Source organism: Echinops telfairi, unplaced genomic scaffold (assembly GCF_000313985.2).
Source record: "Echinops telfairi isolate 266 unplaced genomic scaffold, ASM31398v2 ScPeMD7_7424;HRSCAF=8462, whole genome shotgun sequence".
Lineage (NCBI taxonomy): Eukaryota > Metazoa > Chordata > Mammalia > Afrosoricida > Tenrecidae > Echinops > Echinops telfairi.
In genome coordinates, this window is record NW_022111324.1 from 63,497,566 (window position 1) to 63,515,154 (window position 17,589).

Below are 17,589 nucleotides of genomic sequence, written 5' to 3' on the forward strand. Positions count from 1 at the left end.
CCTCTGGTTAATCCGCTCTGACGCTAAACCAGATGTGGTAATAGCCATGCACCAAGCAGAATGCATTGAAAAGAGGAGTCTTGCAGATGCAGTTAGGTTAAAATTTAACACCCTATCATTTGATCTTCCTTTGGACCCATTTAAAATTTGTTCTGGTGTTTAACATTTTCTGCTTTGTTTTTTGTTTCGTTTTATTTTTTTGATTGAGTTTTTTCCTCTGTTATCATTGTTAGTTTTTTTTGTTGTTGTTTTCTTTTAAAAATCATTTTCGGTATATGAAGTTGAGGACAGGTTACTCTATAGAGACAGTAACTGGATGAATAAAGGTATTTGGGGGCATGGCAATGGCAGTCAGGGGGAAATAGGGAACTAAGAACTATGAGAAGAAGAACAAAGAAAATGTTCTAACACGTATTGTGGTGATAATTGTAAAATTTTTCTTTATGTGTTGAATTATTGAATTGTGTAGCTTGTGGATTATCTGCCAAAAAATATTTTGATAAAGATAAAAGAGAACTACAATAATTCAGTGACTTAGTTATAAATGTCAGAGGTAGAGGCACGCTTTTATTCAAAGAATAAAAGTCGTTATGCTTCTCCCCCCTCCTCTTCTTAGGTCGGTGCAGAGGCAGACTGCTAGTGAGAGATGCGCCATGCTCTCCTTTTAGCTGAAGCCTTTGAAGCAATGGCAAGGGCAACGGCTACACTCCCAGCTCTCTCTCAAAAGCTGATATGAAATTTTACATCTAGGATTATCATTGTGGGATTATAAAGAGACTTTTCCCCAGCTTTGTCTCCCCCAAAGACATGCCAAACATTAGGGGCTTTTTGCTGGCATATGGTGGGAGGTCAGATGCTTAGAGACATCCTCCCAGCAGGCAGTTGCCAGACAGGTAAGCCCCAATCCCTGCTGTTACGGACAATGGACTACTCCCTAAAGGCTCAAGACCATTCGCTTGGTTCCTTTGGTGGGGTTTATACCCTACTGATAATGGTTTCTATGGAGAACATTTCAAACCAGCTCAGTGACATCCGAAGTTAGGCTGCCATCCTGAATCTAGGATCCACCCATCTTGTCACATGTATATCCCCAATCCCTCCTCTTCCCATTGCGTGTATATCCCTAGATTGCCCCCCTCTCATGGCTGTATAACTTATAGTGCGACCCCTTCCTGTAACATATGTCTTTACCTGTAATTACTGGGCTTGCACTCCCCCAAAGGTATATAGGCCTGGGTTAGCAATAAAGAGCTCTCTCTCTCAGGCTCCCCTCTTGGCCTCTCATTGGTTTCCCCTCTCCTCTCCAGTCTTCTCTCCACTGTTCCCTTCCCTCTCTCTCCACGTGGACCACCAAGTGGGGCTGAGGTGAGCATCTTACCATCAAAGGTGTCTGACTCCATTATTTCAATCTCTCTTCTATTCTCTTATGCTCTCTATGACTTTAATATAATATTTATATATCTCAACCATCCAATTGTGCCTATCGAACCTGTGATTAGTGGTGAGGGGTTGGCCCCCTCCAAACACATATCATTTGGCTGCATAAGGGAATAATTAAGTGTGGGTAAACTTGGTAAAGAAAACTTTTTTTCAATCATCTAAGTAAGAGTGCATTACACTTTCTAACAATACACTTACAAGTGGATCTCTGTGACATTAACATGTGCAAACTGAGAGCTATTATGGGCTGCACACGATCTTAACCCAGGGATATAATTTATAAATTTTACAACTTATATTACACATTCAAAATTTGAGGGAGGAAATACTTATGTGCATCAAGGTATAAGTATGCATGTCCATGTGTACTAATTCCTTATGGAGTCTAAGTAACTGGACAGGAGAATTTTAAGTATGCCCACTGGAACACACATGCTAAGTAACACTGGTGTTTATTTTAGACCCTTACCTGTTCCTAGGAAGTGGACACCCTCTTCTAGTGAAGTAGGACATCCTTCCCAGCTGTTATACACATTGACTTGCTCTTCAGAACACTGCCAATCCAGAGGTTCCCAGATAGCAGAGGGAGTATAATTCTTCATAAGATGCATGTCCCTGAGACAGCCCACAAAACTCTTTTGAGTTATCTCTGCAGGAGTTGATAAACAGCAAGAAATATGTATTTTAAAGAATCTTGACAAGTATTAGTTTCACATGCCCTTATTATCAAAGAAATTGATAAAGCTCTCACCACCTCTTTACCATAAACATCTCAACCATTCATATACCACCCCATCATCCATTTTGGTAACTAGTTAACATTTACTAGGTTCAGCCCTAGTTCAGACACACCACATCTGCAGAAACAAATGTTTACTGTAAAGAATCCCGGTTTTCCAGTAAGATAATGAATATTGTCTGTTGGAGCATCCTGGGAAATATTTATTTGCCAATTATTTTTTAAAGTTCTATAGGTACTTTTAAAATATGAACAATTTCAATAAATTTTACATATAGTTGAGTTTACTCATCATTGTGAATCACTCTGTTACTCAACTCTTTAATAATTACAGTTCATATTTAGCAATTCAATATTGAATTGATATTGAACTGAATTTTAAAACTCTCCAGACTAGGTGGGCTTTTCAATATAGTAAACAGAGTTACAATAAGTAGTAGGGGAGAAAGTCCGTTCATGAGAACATGAATGAGAACAAGAAAATAATAGGGTGAGAGACCACCTATTTCATAAAGCAACAGCCTGGGTTTGTGCAGTGGTTAAGAGTTGGACTACTAACTTCAAAGTTTGCAGATCAAATCGATTAGCACTCTACAGGAGAAAGATGAGGTTGGATGCTTTCCTCGAGGTTTGCAGTCTTGGAAACTCAGTGGTTCCACACTATTGTGGGGTGTCTTTGAGGCAGAGTCAACTCAATGGCAGTGGGTTTTTATCAGTCCAAAGTTTAGTTCTCAGCTTTTAAGTTACAGATTTAGTTCTAGGAGTTATTCACTAGCAATCAAAGTGGTACAAGGCCAATTTAAATGCAAATGTCAAATTATTGACTTATGATAAAGATATGTACATTCTAGAAAGAGTATTTGGTATCAGGGTGTTCTATACTTCTAGTGCCTGTACCTACCCTAGCCACTAAGTCTACTAAATAGACAAAGAAACAAAGATTGTGGGTGTGAGTGATTGTGTATGTGAGACTGCATGTGTATGTGTGTGTGTGTGTGTGTGTGTGAATAAATATTTCAGAGAGAGCTATCTACCAGTCTAAAGTAATTGAATGAATACCCTCTCTATTCCTCTATTCTCAAGATATTTCCAATCCCTCTTGAGGATCTGAATGTTTCTCTAGCCAAAATTCACTGAAAATGTTTACTGCTTTTGATCTATTCATCTTGATTCCCTTAAAGCTACAATCTTTGAACAAATTATCATTATCTTTTGTGATAGTTACATTTTAACATTGTGGAAGAAACCTGGGAGTACCATATTATTCTTGGAGAGGATTTTGGTGATAATCTTAGAATTATTAGCCACACATTTGAAGGGTAATTTTTGTTGTTGCAGAAGTTTAATTTTGTTTGTTTTTTATGAGTTAGAGTGCATTTATTCTTTCTTGTCCTAAAATCATGGAAAGGACTTTGTCCATCTTTCAGTTGAAGCATATATAGCATCACATGAGAATTATTTGTTTATCTGCTTATATGGTCTATTTTGAAAAAGACCATGTTTTATTCAGCCATGGCTTTGTAAGGACTGGTCACAAAAGAAGTACTAAGGGCCCTTTGTTGACTCTATGTGGCATGTAAATCAGACACATAGTTCTTCCTTTCTGTGTTGCATTATATTTCATTTAAAATCTTAGAAAATTCTATACAGAGAACAAATCCTGATATAGTACACCTTTGATTTAAATTAACGTAACTAAATTCACCAAGCATCTGATGAACTCTTGGTGTATATGGAAAACTGGGAGCTGACATTTAAAACACAAGTACTATGTGGTTCCTAAAGCAAGAATGAAACATAAAAGGAATTATTTAACATAGCAATATAGGAAATACAGTTGGAGACAGAAACACCAACAGTTGTTCATATTTTTAAATAATCTAGGTTGTTTAGTTTCTGAATTTTGGTGATAGCATATATCTTATATAGTAAACCTTGACCACACTCACCAAGATCCTTCCTGAGGCTGGTGTAATCTTGGGGCAGCCCTCCCACAAAAACTCCTGTGTTGTCTCCGATAACCGTGCTACCAGTCAGGGCAGCAGAGGAACCTATTCAAGGAGGAAAGAATGCTAACTTCAGGAGACTAGTCTAGTTCGACCACTTTAATAAATGATAAAACCCTGGGTGGAGCTTTGGGAGCGCTCTTTCCCCTGATTCTCCTTTGACCTCAGTGGCTATTCTGGCTTACTTTCACCCTCCCTTCCCAGAGTCTCGATGTAGGAATGGCCCAGACCCCTTCCCCTCTCAGAGGGCTTCCGTTCTCTAACCACACACACTCCTTACATGCTCCATAATATGACGATAGGGTGGGCACCAGTGCAAACTGCCAGGGCCAAGATCCAGTAGAGCTTGGACCTTATTGTACATGAACGTCTTCATTTAAGAATACTGTGTAAGTATTGCCTTCTTTAGAGGGAGATAACTTTTTCTCCCCTCAAGCCCCACAATCAATTTCCCTCAATCCCCTACTTCAACTGTAATCCTTACCTGACCTCTCCCACTTTGTATCTCCAAACTTTCATCTCTCCCTCAACTCGCACTCATGTATCCAGGAAGCTGCTTAATATGCTTACACTTAACCAACTCATAGTCTTTGCATGTTCAAAACTCAATTATAAATCTCTCTTTCCAGACTGCTTCTCCAACTTAGTTATGGCCACTACATCTTTCCAGTGGTGCAGACCCCATGCCTTGCAGCTGTGCTCTACTTCAGCACTGGGGAACCTTTCCTCTGCCAAGGACCATTGGATATGTGTAACATCATTTGAGGGCCACTGTTCTCAACTTAAAAATTAGCCTGCTATAGTTGGTATAACATTTCATCAATTCATCTCAAATGGGATGGCTGTTTTTCTATAGTGTGGCATTCGATGTTAGTTAGTATTGATTTCTTCAGGCTTTCTAAGGTGTCTAGGCTGGATGTTCCCACCCTTGCTCTACATCGGGTTAGCAAACTCTTTCTGTGAAAATTACACTGCAATATTTAACTTATTAAATGTCTTAGACTTTGTAAGCCATATGGTCTTAGGCAATTACATAAACTAAATGGGCATAACTGTTCCAAGAAAACTTTATTTACAAAAATGGGCATAAGCAGGATTTGATGTTTAAATGATAGTTTGACAACCCCTACTCTACCTCAGCAAAGACTAGGGATGTTAGAAAACTACCAGTTAAGGGTTAAATCCTGCTTATGCCTGTTTTTAGAAATAAAAATTTCTTGGAAGACCTATGTCCATTTATATATTTTTCTATGATAGCTTCATACGATATGGCTTAAAAAGTCTACAGTGCTTACTATAATAAATATTATAGTATAAGTTTTTTGCTTTTTTAAAAATTATTTTATTTATTTATTTTTTTTATTATAGCATAAGTTACAGAAGTTTTGCTTTACTCTATTCTACCTCAAAAGGAGACTTGGTGGTATAGTGGGTTACTGATTGCTAACCATAAAGCCAGCATTTGAACCCACCAGCTACTCTGAGGGAGAAAACGAAGCTCCTGCTTTTTTTACAGTGCTGGGAAACAAAGGGGATGGCTGTATGCTGTCCTATAGAGTCACTGCGAGCCAGAATCAATGCAGTGGTGGTGGATTGACTACCTCAACCCTCAGCAAATCCTTTTCATTTGACCTTCACAATATAGCCAGAATTCTACCATTTCTCATTACATCCCAAAGTCACTCTGGCTTAAGCCACGAGCATTTCTTGCCCCAATTATGGCAGAAGCCTACGAATTGGCTTTCATTGACCTCCTGATCTATAGTGACCACCTCTATTCCCCAGTCCCACGTGGACCTTCTTGCCAACCTCTGACATGCCCTGCGTGGTATGCCTTCAGCTCAGGGTCTGGCACCTGGTGTTTCCTCAGCCTAAATATGTTTTCTCTGAATATTTGCCTGGTTTCCTCTTTCACTCCTTCATATCTCAGCCCAAATATTGCCTTATCATAGACATTCTGTGACAATCCCCACATGGCTGATACAAAATCACACACACACAGAGATACACATAGGCACATATACACACACACACAGATACACATAGGCACATACATACACACACAGAGATACACATAGGCACATACACACACATGCTTCTGCTCTCCCACTTTACTATTCAATATTTTTCATTTTGTTTTTTTCCTTTATTCCCTGAATAAGTAACTCTCACAATGCTCTGTTTGCTTTTGTATACAGGGTACCTAGAATAACGCCAAGCATATAGTAGTTGGTCAATTAAATAACACTGTTCAAATTAATGAAAATGTGCCTCAAAAACAGATACTGGAGATATTTCATAATTACATGAATACGGTAGGTAGAGTAGACTGGATAAAATACTGAACTTAGAATTGAAAAATCAGAATATGTTTCCTGAGAGTGCTGCCTACCAGCTACAAATATAGGGAGAAATTTTATATAACTTTCCCGAGCCTTACTTCCCTTCACTCTACAATGTAGGTAATAGCTGCTTAAAAAACAAAAAACAGTATTTGCCTCTGGAGGTCAAAGGTAACAGATAATAATGGCAGGGAACCCTTGCAAACTACCGAGTGCTCTGAAGGATGCAACATTGCTACTCGGTTTTATTGGCTTTGTGGAGAGTGAGGTTGTGCTTAATTTTGTTTCAGCAAAGCCGTGCAGGAAGGAGAACTGGGCTGCAGGCATCGTTTTCGGAGAACCCAAAAGGTAAATTCAACACCAATTTAGATGGAATTTAGTGGCAATGAAGAAGAGGAGACATGGAAATATAAACAACAGAAAAATATGGCACCATCATGTGTCCACAGAACCACTTATAATCCAAGAAAGCTCTTACCTGTGTACTGTCCATCGAGAACAATTTGGCCATTAGCCTGGTGCCTAATAGCAATTACTTCATGCCATTCACCATCACTATATTGTTTACCACCATCATTCGTTGTTGTAACTTTCACTGGTGATCCCTTGCAGGGTGGAGGAGGAGAAACAAGTATAAATTTTAAAATGCGTGTGTTTATCACAACATTATACCCCGATGAAAACACAAATAAATTTCAAGGAGAACTCAAAATTAAAGTTGATGACTAGCATCACTTAGCTTGATTTCTGTGATGTCCTGTGAACACGAATGGTTCTCAAATCTAAAAAGAACTTCTCTTTGACAGTGTATCTCTTAAAAGATCACTTGAATTTTGAGTAGTGGTGTTCATGGGAACAGGGGCCTGGCCATGTGACAGTTACACACTGGGCTGCCCACCACAAGCTCAGCAGCTTCAAACCACCAGCCACTCTGGGGGACAAAAGGGCAGAAAGGCAGGGCTTCTTTCTACTCCACTAAAGAGTAACAGCCTCGCGAATCACAGAGGTAGTTCTACCAAGTCCCATAGGGTCGCTGTGAATCAGCATCATTTTATGGCAGAATTTTTATTCTTGTTGTTGTTTGTTTGCTTTTAAATGTTCAGCAGAAAGGTAATGGATTTGCTATTCTAGAAATTTTCATTTTAACTTTCATGATAACAACAGAAAAATTTTAAAAGCAGAATTTAAAACCAGTAAAATGTCATTTGAAATGTATTCTAAAGATAGGGAGAGATCAGGCCAATTAAATTCTCTGAGCTTCTCTACCCTTCTAATAAAAAGAATGAATGTGACTCACAAAAATTAGCCACTTGTTAGTAAATGTAAAAATATATTCACAGGGTTGAATTCAGTACAGAGTACTTTATAGACTAAAACCTGACACTTACAGGTGAGGTATTATAACTTATAGTATTACAATACAGTATACAGCATTATAACAACATTAGTTCCTTAGTGGACTAATTGTCTACATGAACTACTGTCTCCTTACTAGAAGAATCCTAATCAAAAGGACAAAATACATTGGACACTACTTCAAATTCTCAAGGAAACCAGACTTACTAGGTTTATAACCCACCCAATCTATTGCCTAGAAACAATTTTAATTCTTGAACCAAAACTATCCCATTAAGTCATTTTTAAAACCAAGCAACAGCTTAGCTCAATTTATTTTCCATAAGTCATCTGCAAGTATTGTACCCCTGTAAAGACTGACAACAGTGATTTCAAAGCAACAAGGAAAACACAAAGGTTCAAAGAGTCTATGCTGAGGGTGCGAAACAACGCAGATCGTGTCGTGAGAATGGTACCACCACCGGGAAGTCATTACATTTACCTTTGGGCTGCATGTGTCAAAGCTTCTGAGTGCATGTGTTGTGTGTACACACATGTACATATATTTGTGTATATAGGTTGGTTTTGGATTTATTTTCACACATATACTTAAATAGAGCTTTTGAAATGCATACGAGCTGGAAAGCAGCAGGACCCAAGAATAGACAGTAGCGAAAAGAAGTTTGAGTGAAGATATCTATATCTATATCTATATCTATATCTATCTATCTATCTATCTAAAATCCTTCCATCTTAATGCTTATTACCAAGTGACCACTTTTCAGTATAATACAGTTAGCACACTAGTAACATTAAAATGTTAGTCAAAAAGTAAGACTAAGCATAAGATAATGCAGCTTTGCCACATCCTCACTAAATAATACTGCTGGTAAACCAAAACTCCCTTCCATCAAGTAGAGCGAGCAGAGTGTTATTCTGCACCTTCTAAATGAAAATATTGACCTTTAGAAAATAAGGTTATTTATTTTATAATAAAGTTGATTTCCTTAGCAATAATAAAACCTTACTACCACACAAACTTTTGAAAACTAGAAATACTTTTAGGTAAAATATTACCCATATTTTTTAATTAATGGAATATTTTGTACATCTCTAGAAAATTTGGCTTTATTGGTGTTTATGCTTGTTTATTTATAATCTAGTGTCTATTAAGCCAGAGATGAAAATATAAGCAAAAATGTCAATCATCCTCTCTGACTGTCTTCACCTTCTCCTGTGGCCAGTCTCTTCCTCTGTCCAGTGCTCCCTTTCTTACTCTCGCTCTTCCGTCTTTACTCTGTCTTCCACTGTCCGCTCACTCTGCCCCTTGTCTCTCATTCCATTCTAAACACCCGGACAGCTTGATAACTCTAATAAAACCTGTTAATTAACCCCCGCCCCCAAAATGTAAAGCAATGCCAACTTTCTCCTAAATTTTTGTTTGCTATTCATTATTATTTTAATATACATTTTATTTTTCAAAATAATACACAAAGCAAATCATAGTCAACAATTTCTGCATGTACAGTACAACAACATTGGTTATATTCTTCACATAAGGTTGCCATTCTCATTTTATGGTTATTTAAAAATGACAAGCCTGATAATAATCTGATGTATTATAGCTAAATGTCTATAAGGAAAAATGCAATATAATTTATACCCTCTAAGCAAAACAAAGGTAAAACATTTGTATTCTCCTAAAATATCTCCAGTGATATACCTACATGTTCATCCTGTACATTTTATTGGCTCCTGTCAGTTCTCATACAGAGCAGAAACATACAGAAATTCATGTTTCCCCAAAGCAGTATTTAGTCCGGTGAGTATGAGTGGCCCACTTCTACTATGGACAATATCCCAACTTTTATACAGAACTCATTTAGCTAGAAGATGACAATTTTGTTAGTCTATTTTCTAGTCGGTGAGTTTTTGTAGGTGGCCTTTTCTAATCTCTTTCTTTTGTGTACTTTCTTTTATTTTCTTCAACCCTATTTCAACATTTTAATATTTTACAAACACACATTTCATTATCGTAGTTTAATAATTAAAACCAGAACTGGTGTCGTGCCCAATTAATGTGCCCTGGTAGCATGCCCATTAGTTTTTCCATTAGTGAATTCAACAATACTAATGGGATTACTAGCATGGGATGCTAATTGGGCGTGACATAAGAAACTGGCTTACTTCTTAGCATACCCTTGCTAATGATGAAATTAATGAGCATTTTATTAAATGCTGTCTCATCAAAGTGTACTTAGTTAGCGTTAAAATTGTTACAAACGATGCTGCATTCTAAAGATCAGGTGTCTGAGTAAGTGGTTCTTCATATTATGTTTGGCAACAATCTGAAGCATTAATAGTCCTCTCCATCAGAAATCACATTTATAGGAGACAAATTCAAGTACATAACACACAACCTCAGTTTGCCAAATTAGGTTTATACTCAGAGTGACTTGGAATATTATCATTGGTGACTAGGTTAAGGTTACTTTTCCCACCAATGTTAAGAGAGATCAACTGTTGTGCCATCTTATGCAGTTTTGTTCTGAATGTTTCCCCAACTTGAAAAGGATCAGACATGTGAAATAAATACTTTTCACAATGAAACCAGAAGTCATATGATTTTCTATTAATGTCACTGAAGAGAACATGTGGAAGAGGTAACATGAACCATTACTGATCAATAAAATATACTCTGACAGACTGTTTTCAGAATTAACATTAACCAAACAAATAATGAGAAGATTACGTAGCCAAGTATTAGATTAACAGATAATGCAGCCGCTAAATATTGGAGTAATTTCTATTTGGTGTCTCTTAACAATAGTTCTAAGTGACCATAATGTGAAAGCACATTTTAAATTTGAAATATAAAAAGAATATTTCCCTACCACAAAATATGCATTCAATTGAGTGTATTGGATAGAAACCAATGTGATTTTTTACATCTGACCTCCATTTAGGATGACAACGTTATTTAAGAAGTTCAATGCTCAAGTAGTTAAAAACATGAAAGACCAAAACAAATATGTAAAGATTTTGTACTTTTTTACTGTGTGGTAGGCTGTAATTTTAACAATAACTGATACTTCTATCTTAGCAATTCAAATGTTGATTATTTTTAATGAGTTGAGAACAGTAAGATAAAACTAATCACTTTAATTTTTTGAAGGGTCAAAATTCCCAATAAACAACCCAACAAGTAGGGACTATATATTGTTAAATACCTATAGATCTTATTCTAGCAAATGGGTAATTTTCTTCATTCATGAGTAATGATGTTTTTACAGTAGTTAGACAGCCAGTCAGTATGTCAACAAATGTTTATTACTTGAACACCTACTATGATCGGGGTCTGTGCAAACTCCTGGTTATAAGGGTACAGATAAAGTAGTCACAGACTCTCCCCTCACTGGATTTTTTAGTCTATATAAAAAGATATATTATAACAACTAATTCATTCTTTGAAGAGTACAACAAAATTTCACTGGATAAATCTTTCCTTATTTGAAGACAAAGCCAAGGAATGTAGCCTAAAATTACTAGTTGGCACCTAAAGTGTTTAAAATATAAATAAATGTAATAGCACTAGGATGTGTATAAAAGAAATGCCCATAATTACTTACACGTGTGGTCTCAATATCTTTATACAAGAACCTTTATCCTCTGTTAACATGTTAACTGGTGTTCGCATGGTTTACACCAGTTGCCTATCTGATATCTATAAAGTTGATGACAACTAAGAGTCTAAAAGACTTCAAAGTGTGACTTCTGTGCCATACTGACAATATTGGGGCCGAGCAGAGTTAACCAGTGTTTGACCTCTTTGCCCTCCCATTCTGCAGAGTTTTAAGGAGTAGTCCCATCATACCAGAAATGATAGCAGTCATGTTTCAGAATTGGAGACGCACATTTTGATGAATTCTCTAAAAAAGCGGGGCGTGTGTATATGTGTATGTGAAAGAAAGAGAAAGAGAGAGGGAGGGGAGGGGATGAGAGAGGAGGGGAGAGAAGAGATAATCACATAACCCAAATCTGTGATGAGCATGGCGCATCATTTTGGATCATGCGGTGTCTCCAGCATGAGACTGCGCTCCATTTGCCTGAGAGGGTGGCCCAGCAGGGAGGACGGCAGGGTGACGTGTTGTTCATTCCTCACTGGTGCTTTCCTTGTGCATCACTGCGTAGCACAGTGTCCGGAGCACAATACATTATTAAGAAAAGGTGCATTCAATGAAATACACTAGATTCTTGTCAGTTCTACCACTAACTCACTATGTGACCCTAGCCTGAGCATTTTCTGTAAGGCAAGGATGAGAACAATAGTGGCTACTTCAAGAACAATGATTAATGTGAACCCACTTTGTGTACTTTGAAAGCCTATACATAAGGCTGAAGATGAAAGATTTTCCTCCATCTGGCTTCTTCCCAAGTACCCTCAGATATTAACAGGTTGGCACAGAAAAACAGAACCAGATTTGTTTTTCTTAGATACTCATCTGTTTGCTGAACTATATATTTTTGGGTTCTTTTTGCTTTCTAAAAATGTAGGATTTATTCTTTTTCCCCTTTTAATTTGATCTTTTCATTCTATTAATAGCTAAACACTTTCTGCCCAACATTTAAAAATCGACATTTGTTGTCTATTTATTTTATGAAAACAAGATCGTAGCTGCTTCTATTGCCCTACTGATGTGCCCCTCACTCTACTAAGTTGATATTTTAGAAACTTTTATTCCACTTTTCCTCTTACTCAACTTTTAGTAATTTTACTGTCAAACAATTATTACTATTTTCCCCCTTGGAATATGTCTTTTCTTTTCCTTTAAAAAAACAATTTTATTGGGGGTTCATACAACTTATCACAATCCATACATACATCCATTGTATGTCAAGCACATTTGTACATTTTTTGCTATCATCATTCTCAAAGAATTTGCTTTCTACTTGAGCTCTTGGTTTCACCTCCTCATTTTCCCCCTCCCTCCCCACTCCCCCCTTCCTCATGAACCCTTGATCATTTATAAATTATTATTATTTTGTCATATCTCACACTGTCTGACATCTCCCTTCACCCACTTTTCTGTTGTCCGTCTCCCAGGGAGGAGGTTATATGTAGATCCTTATAATCGGTTCCCCCTTTCTACCCCACCTTCCCTCCACCCTCCAAGTCTCACCACTCTCATTACTGGTCCTGAAGGGATCGTCTGTGCTGGATTCCCTGTGTTTCCAGGTCCTATCTGTACCAGTGCACATCCTCTGGTCTAGCTGGAAAGATTTCTACTTGGTGCTGGTAAAGCTTATTCCTAGTTATCTTGGCATTACATATTTAAGCTTAATTCGGTAATGAGAACTCTATTCGCCATTGAGTCTCCTCTTTGTATTTCTAGTTCATGTTGGGTTTGGTCAGAAGTCTCACTGAAATATTATCCTCTACTGTGGGGCAAGAATGATGTTTTCTCTATGAGCCAGGTTATTCCTACGCATCTTTCTGTCATATTGAAAACCACTAAAGCACTGCAGCTAGCACCACAGCCTCTGGGGTTTCATTTCTTGGGATGAGTTCATTTCTTGTCCCCTAATTGAGTGATCTTCAAAATTACATTCGCCTGCAACTCATCCCCTGTAAAAGAGGAATGAAGAGTGCCTATCTCATGGAGTCACTGTGGAGGTTAGATGCAGGCAGGGCGGGGCGGGGGTGTGACTGTGAATAAGAGGGTGATGACTGTAATGACTCACACAGAAGGGCTATGAAAGTACTAGTTTTTCTTAATTTTGACTGTAAATTGAGTCTTTTCCATCAATTTACAGTACATTCTTTCTTAAATAAGGTCTTTCTCTTATTTATATTTAATTATTCTCTATCTTCTTAAATCCTCCTGATGGAAGCCTCGCAGGACACAGGGAGACCAATGGTCTATTAGGTACGGTCTCTCCTTTCCAAAGGAGCCCTGGCAGCCTAGTGGGTTACTTGTTGAGCTGCTGCCCACAAGGTCAGCGGCTGAAAACTACCGACTGCTCTGCAGGAGAAAGATATGGTTTTCTACTCCTATGAAGACTTATAGTCTTGGAAACCCACGGGGGGCAGTTCTACACAGTTCTACAGGGCCTCTGGGAACCAGAATTGAAGCAATGACAGTGAGTTTGGTAGGGCTTTTTCCTTCCCAAGATCATTGGGATTCTTAAAGTGTAATCCCAGAAACTGCGTGAATATATACAGCAAAGACTGTGCCATCTTTACCAGTATAAAGCCAGGTACTTGTTTGACAAGTATAATTTATAACTTAAATCAGAATTATTAACTTGAAGATTTTAATCTGTTAAAGAAGATTTTGCACAGGCTCAACACAAACCCCAATAGTGCATGCTTACAAATACCCATTTACCTAAAATGAAGACAACTGTTACGGTATTTCTCATTGTTCTTGGGAGTCTTTATATTTGCTTACTGTGTGTTGTTAGCTACTGCTGTGCTGGCCTGGCCCCGCACATGTACAGCAGAACAAGAGGATGCTCATCCTCCTGCTTGGCGATGCCCCTCTGTGATGCCTAAGGTTTTTGTTGTTTGATTTTTTTCAGAAGTACACTGCTAAACTTCATAGTTTATCTTAGTCACAAAATTCGGCTGAAACATGTTCTGCATCCCAGCAGCATTCAAGCCTCCGTGGGTCAATGTGCGGTGGCAACGAAGGAGGTGCATTGGGTGGACATCAAAACTGCGTCTCCATCCTTATATATGCATATAAGTGCCTCAGTAACTGCCCAGCATTTCAATCTACCAAACTCCTCCTTGCCCTTTGTTCTCTAGCTATAATAGATTTGCCTCAGTGCATTAAGCAAGTAATTTCCTTGTGTACCATCATAACTTAACAGTACTGGGAACTTTATTCCCAGTGCCATCTCTACTGTCTCACCTACATTAGTCTTGTCTTGACACCACCCCAAGCATAGTTGTTTAAATGCTCTCATATAGAGACATGCTTTAGGCCAGTGGTTCTCAACCTTCCTCATGCCACAACTCTTTAATACAGTTCCTCATGTTGTGTTGACCCCCCAGCCATAAAATTATTTCCGTTGTTACTTCATAACTCATTTTGCTACTGTAATGAACTGGGCGACCTCTGTGAAAGGGTCGTTCGACCACAAAAGATGTCGTGATCCATAGATTGAGAACCACTGCTTTAGGCCTACCCAATTTTTACTGATTGTTTTTATAACTCCATTAACTAGCACAGTTTCAGAGTAGCTTGACCAGTAAGACAAAAAAGACTCTTTATTTGTGCTCTGATAACCCATAATATCCTGCATGTCACGACAGTGCATTAGATTAATTGCTATGCCTTAACTCTTCTACACATAGTCTTTATAACTCCTACTAGATGACTACATGGAAAAATGCAAATAGGCTGTATTAAATTCTAATGGGATTTGTTGGCTTTGCCATTTTGCTAGGTATAAAATTAGCTATCTCAGACACAGGAGCACTTAATCTTATTACCATCGAAGAAGGAGATCAGGAGTGCAGTGTGTCCTTTGGACACTGAGATAGTTAGGTTATATGTCAATTTGGGTCGACCAGGATTCTCCCATGATATTATCTAATATAGTATGGTCAACTCCATGATGGGATCTTCTGTGAAACAGCCAAGCAGTTGTTAAGAGAATATACCTTAATCTGGTCACTGTCTTGATAAGACTGTTGTTATTTTGTCATGTCTTGCACCGTCCGATGTGGCCCTTCACTCGCTTCTCCGCTGTCCATCCCCCAGGTGGGAGAGCCTTATGGTCTGTTCCCCCTTTCTACCCAGCTTTCTCTCCACCTCCCGTAATGTCACATTTTAATTCCAAGATGAATTAACACTTTTTTATTTTTGTCACACACCATCTTTTATTAAGGAATGCTTTTCTAAAGCCCGGAGTGATTACGCAAATAGCCACTAGATGCCATGTTCTTTGACAAATGCACCTGGTCCTAGAGAGCAGGACGTAAAGCGATCACTAGAATACATTGTTTTAAATGCAACAGCAGAGAGGTGCGTAAGATGTTACCGGGGAGGAGAAGGAGAGGGTCCAGTTTCAGGTTTAAGCCTTCCTTGAGGGAGAAAGCTTGGAGAGCCTCCACTCTAAAAGTAGGTGAGGAAGGTGCAAAGGCTTGAAGGGGCCCAGCACGTGCAGGGTTACAACCTGCCAAGTGGACATACTGCAGTATTCTCTTATTTGCTTGTTTTATTTGGGGGAGAGACCTCCTTTTAAAAAATGTATTTAAAAAAATGTATTTTTTTAAGATGCCTAAAATCTAGGAGGTTTCAAAAGAATTCGATTATATTGAAATATCTGTAGTAATATATGATTTTTATTAACTCATTAATTAATAAGATAATGCATTTAATATATCCCCAAACCAAAACCCACTGTTATTGAGCTGAAACCAACTCAAAGCAACTGTGTATAGGGTTCCTGAAATTGTAAATCTTTACTAGGGCATACAGCCTCATCTTTTTCCAGAGCAGCTGCAGGTGGTTTTGAACTGCTGATCTAATGGTTAGCAGTCCAATGAGTAATCCACTGTCCACCAGCGCTCTTAAAAATATACTGTAATGGCTGCAAAGAACAAGGAAATACTAGTATCATGTAACAGCGCAAAGTGTAAGCCAGAATGTTCCGCAATTGAATTTTGTTTTTTAATAATTAAATAATTTTATTGGGGGTTTGTACAACTCTTATCACAATCAAAAAAAAAAAAAGACTGAGGGAAGTTTCATTCAAGGTGTGACCTACTCTTAGTTTATAGTGTGTGGAAGCTACCTGACTTCTATTACTGGATTTGGGTCCTGCCACTGGCTCATGGACCTCCTATTCCATTACCTGCCAATCCCAGGAACCTGCGTGGATTCCCAATTTTGGATTCATTCAGCCCATTTTAGAGTCATTTGGCTCAGCTTCTACCAGCATACAGTCTTCCCATTTCCTGTTCATTCATTTTTCAGTTTTAGAGAAGTGAGCCTAACACATACCCCCAAAGCCCAACACTGGATCTCTCTGATCCAGGACACAGAACTGTGATATTTCAGATAGGCAAGGTGTAACAAAGGAGCAGCAGCAGCCGAAGCAAGAACCCGAGTGAAAAGCAGTGGTGGACTTCACCATCCAAGGAGAATAATGCTGAGTGCCTTTGAGCGGAAAGCTATTTTCCAATTGGGACGACTTTCAGGCATTGATTGGCATTACTACAAAAACTTTGTATCACTGACCTGAGTAAGGCAGAGGTCAAAGGATCCAAGGACCAGAAAGAAGCTTGCCTGTGATCATGGCTGAGAAGAGATTCTATGGACTAAAGAACTGTATCCTTAGCATTTCTAACTCTGAAATGTAGCTTCTGAACTTCTCTAATAAACCCAAGAGTTGTGAGTATGGTTTGTGTGTTCTGTGTGGCTCTTGCAATAGATTTTTTTAACCCATCAGAACAGTAGGAGTGCCTCGGAGGGGTAGGGTGGGGGAGGTGCAATTGATGTCAACATTTGTAAAAGAGACAAAGAAGGTGGAGCCATGTCTGACCCCTGCCTCACAGGGATTGGTTAAGTTGTGATGCTTCCACTTCCTCATTGTGAGGTCAGAGGAGGTCAGATACGGTTTCTACACCATTTTTACCATCATTTTCCCAAATACCTACCTGCCCCCCTATTTTGAATAGGCTGCTAGTTTAATAAGAGCATAGTCATATTTG

General features: G+C 38.4%; 1 protein-coding gene across 1 annotated transcript in view; it reads right to left on the reverse strand.

Annotated features, from left to right (window-relative positions):
- USH2A (usherin) overlaps positions 1-17,589 on the reverse strand; it is a 949,135-nt gene that overhangs the window by 579,543 nt on the left and 352,003 nt on the right. Inside the window, exons 22-24 of the mRNA XM_004700145.2 lie at positions 7,006-7,132; positions 4,129-4,230; positions 1,910-2,089 (exon numbers count right to left, since the gene is read on the reverse strand). Of these exons, the coding sequence (XP_004700202.1) occupies positions 1,910-2,089; positions 4,129-4,230; positions 7,006-7,132 (409 nt within the window). The remainder of the gene's footprint in view (positions 1-1,909; positions 2,090-4,128; positions 4,231-7,005; positions 7,133-17,589) is intronic.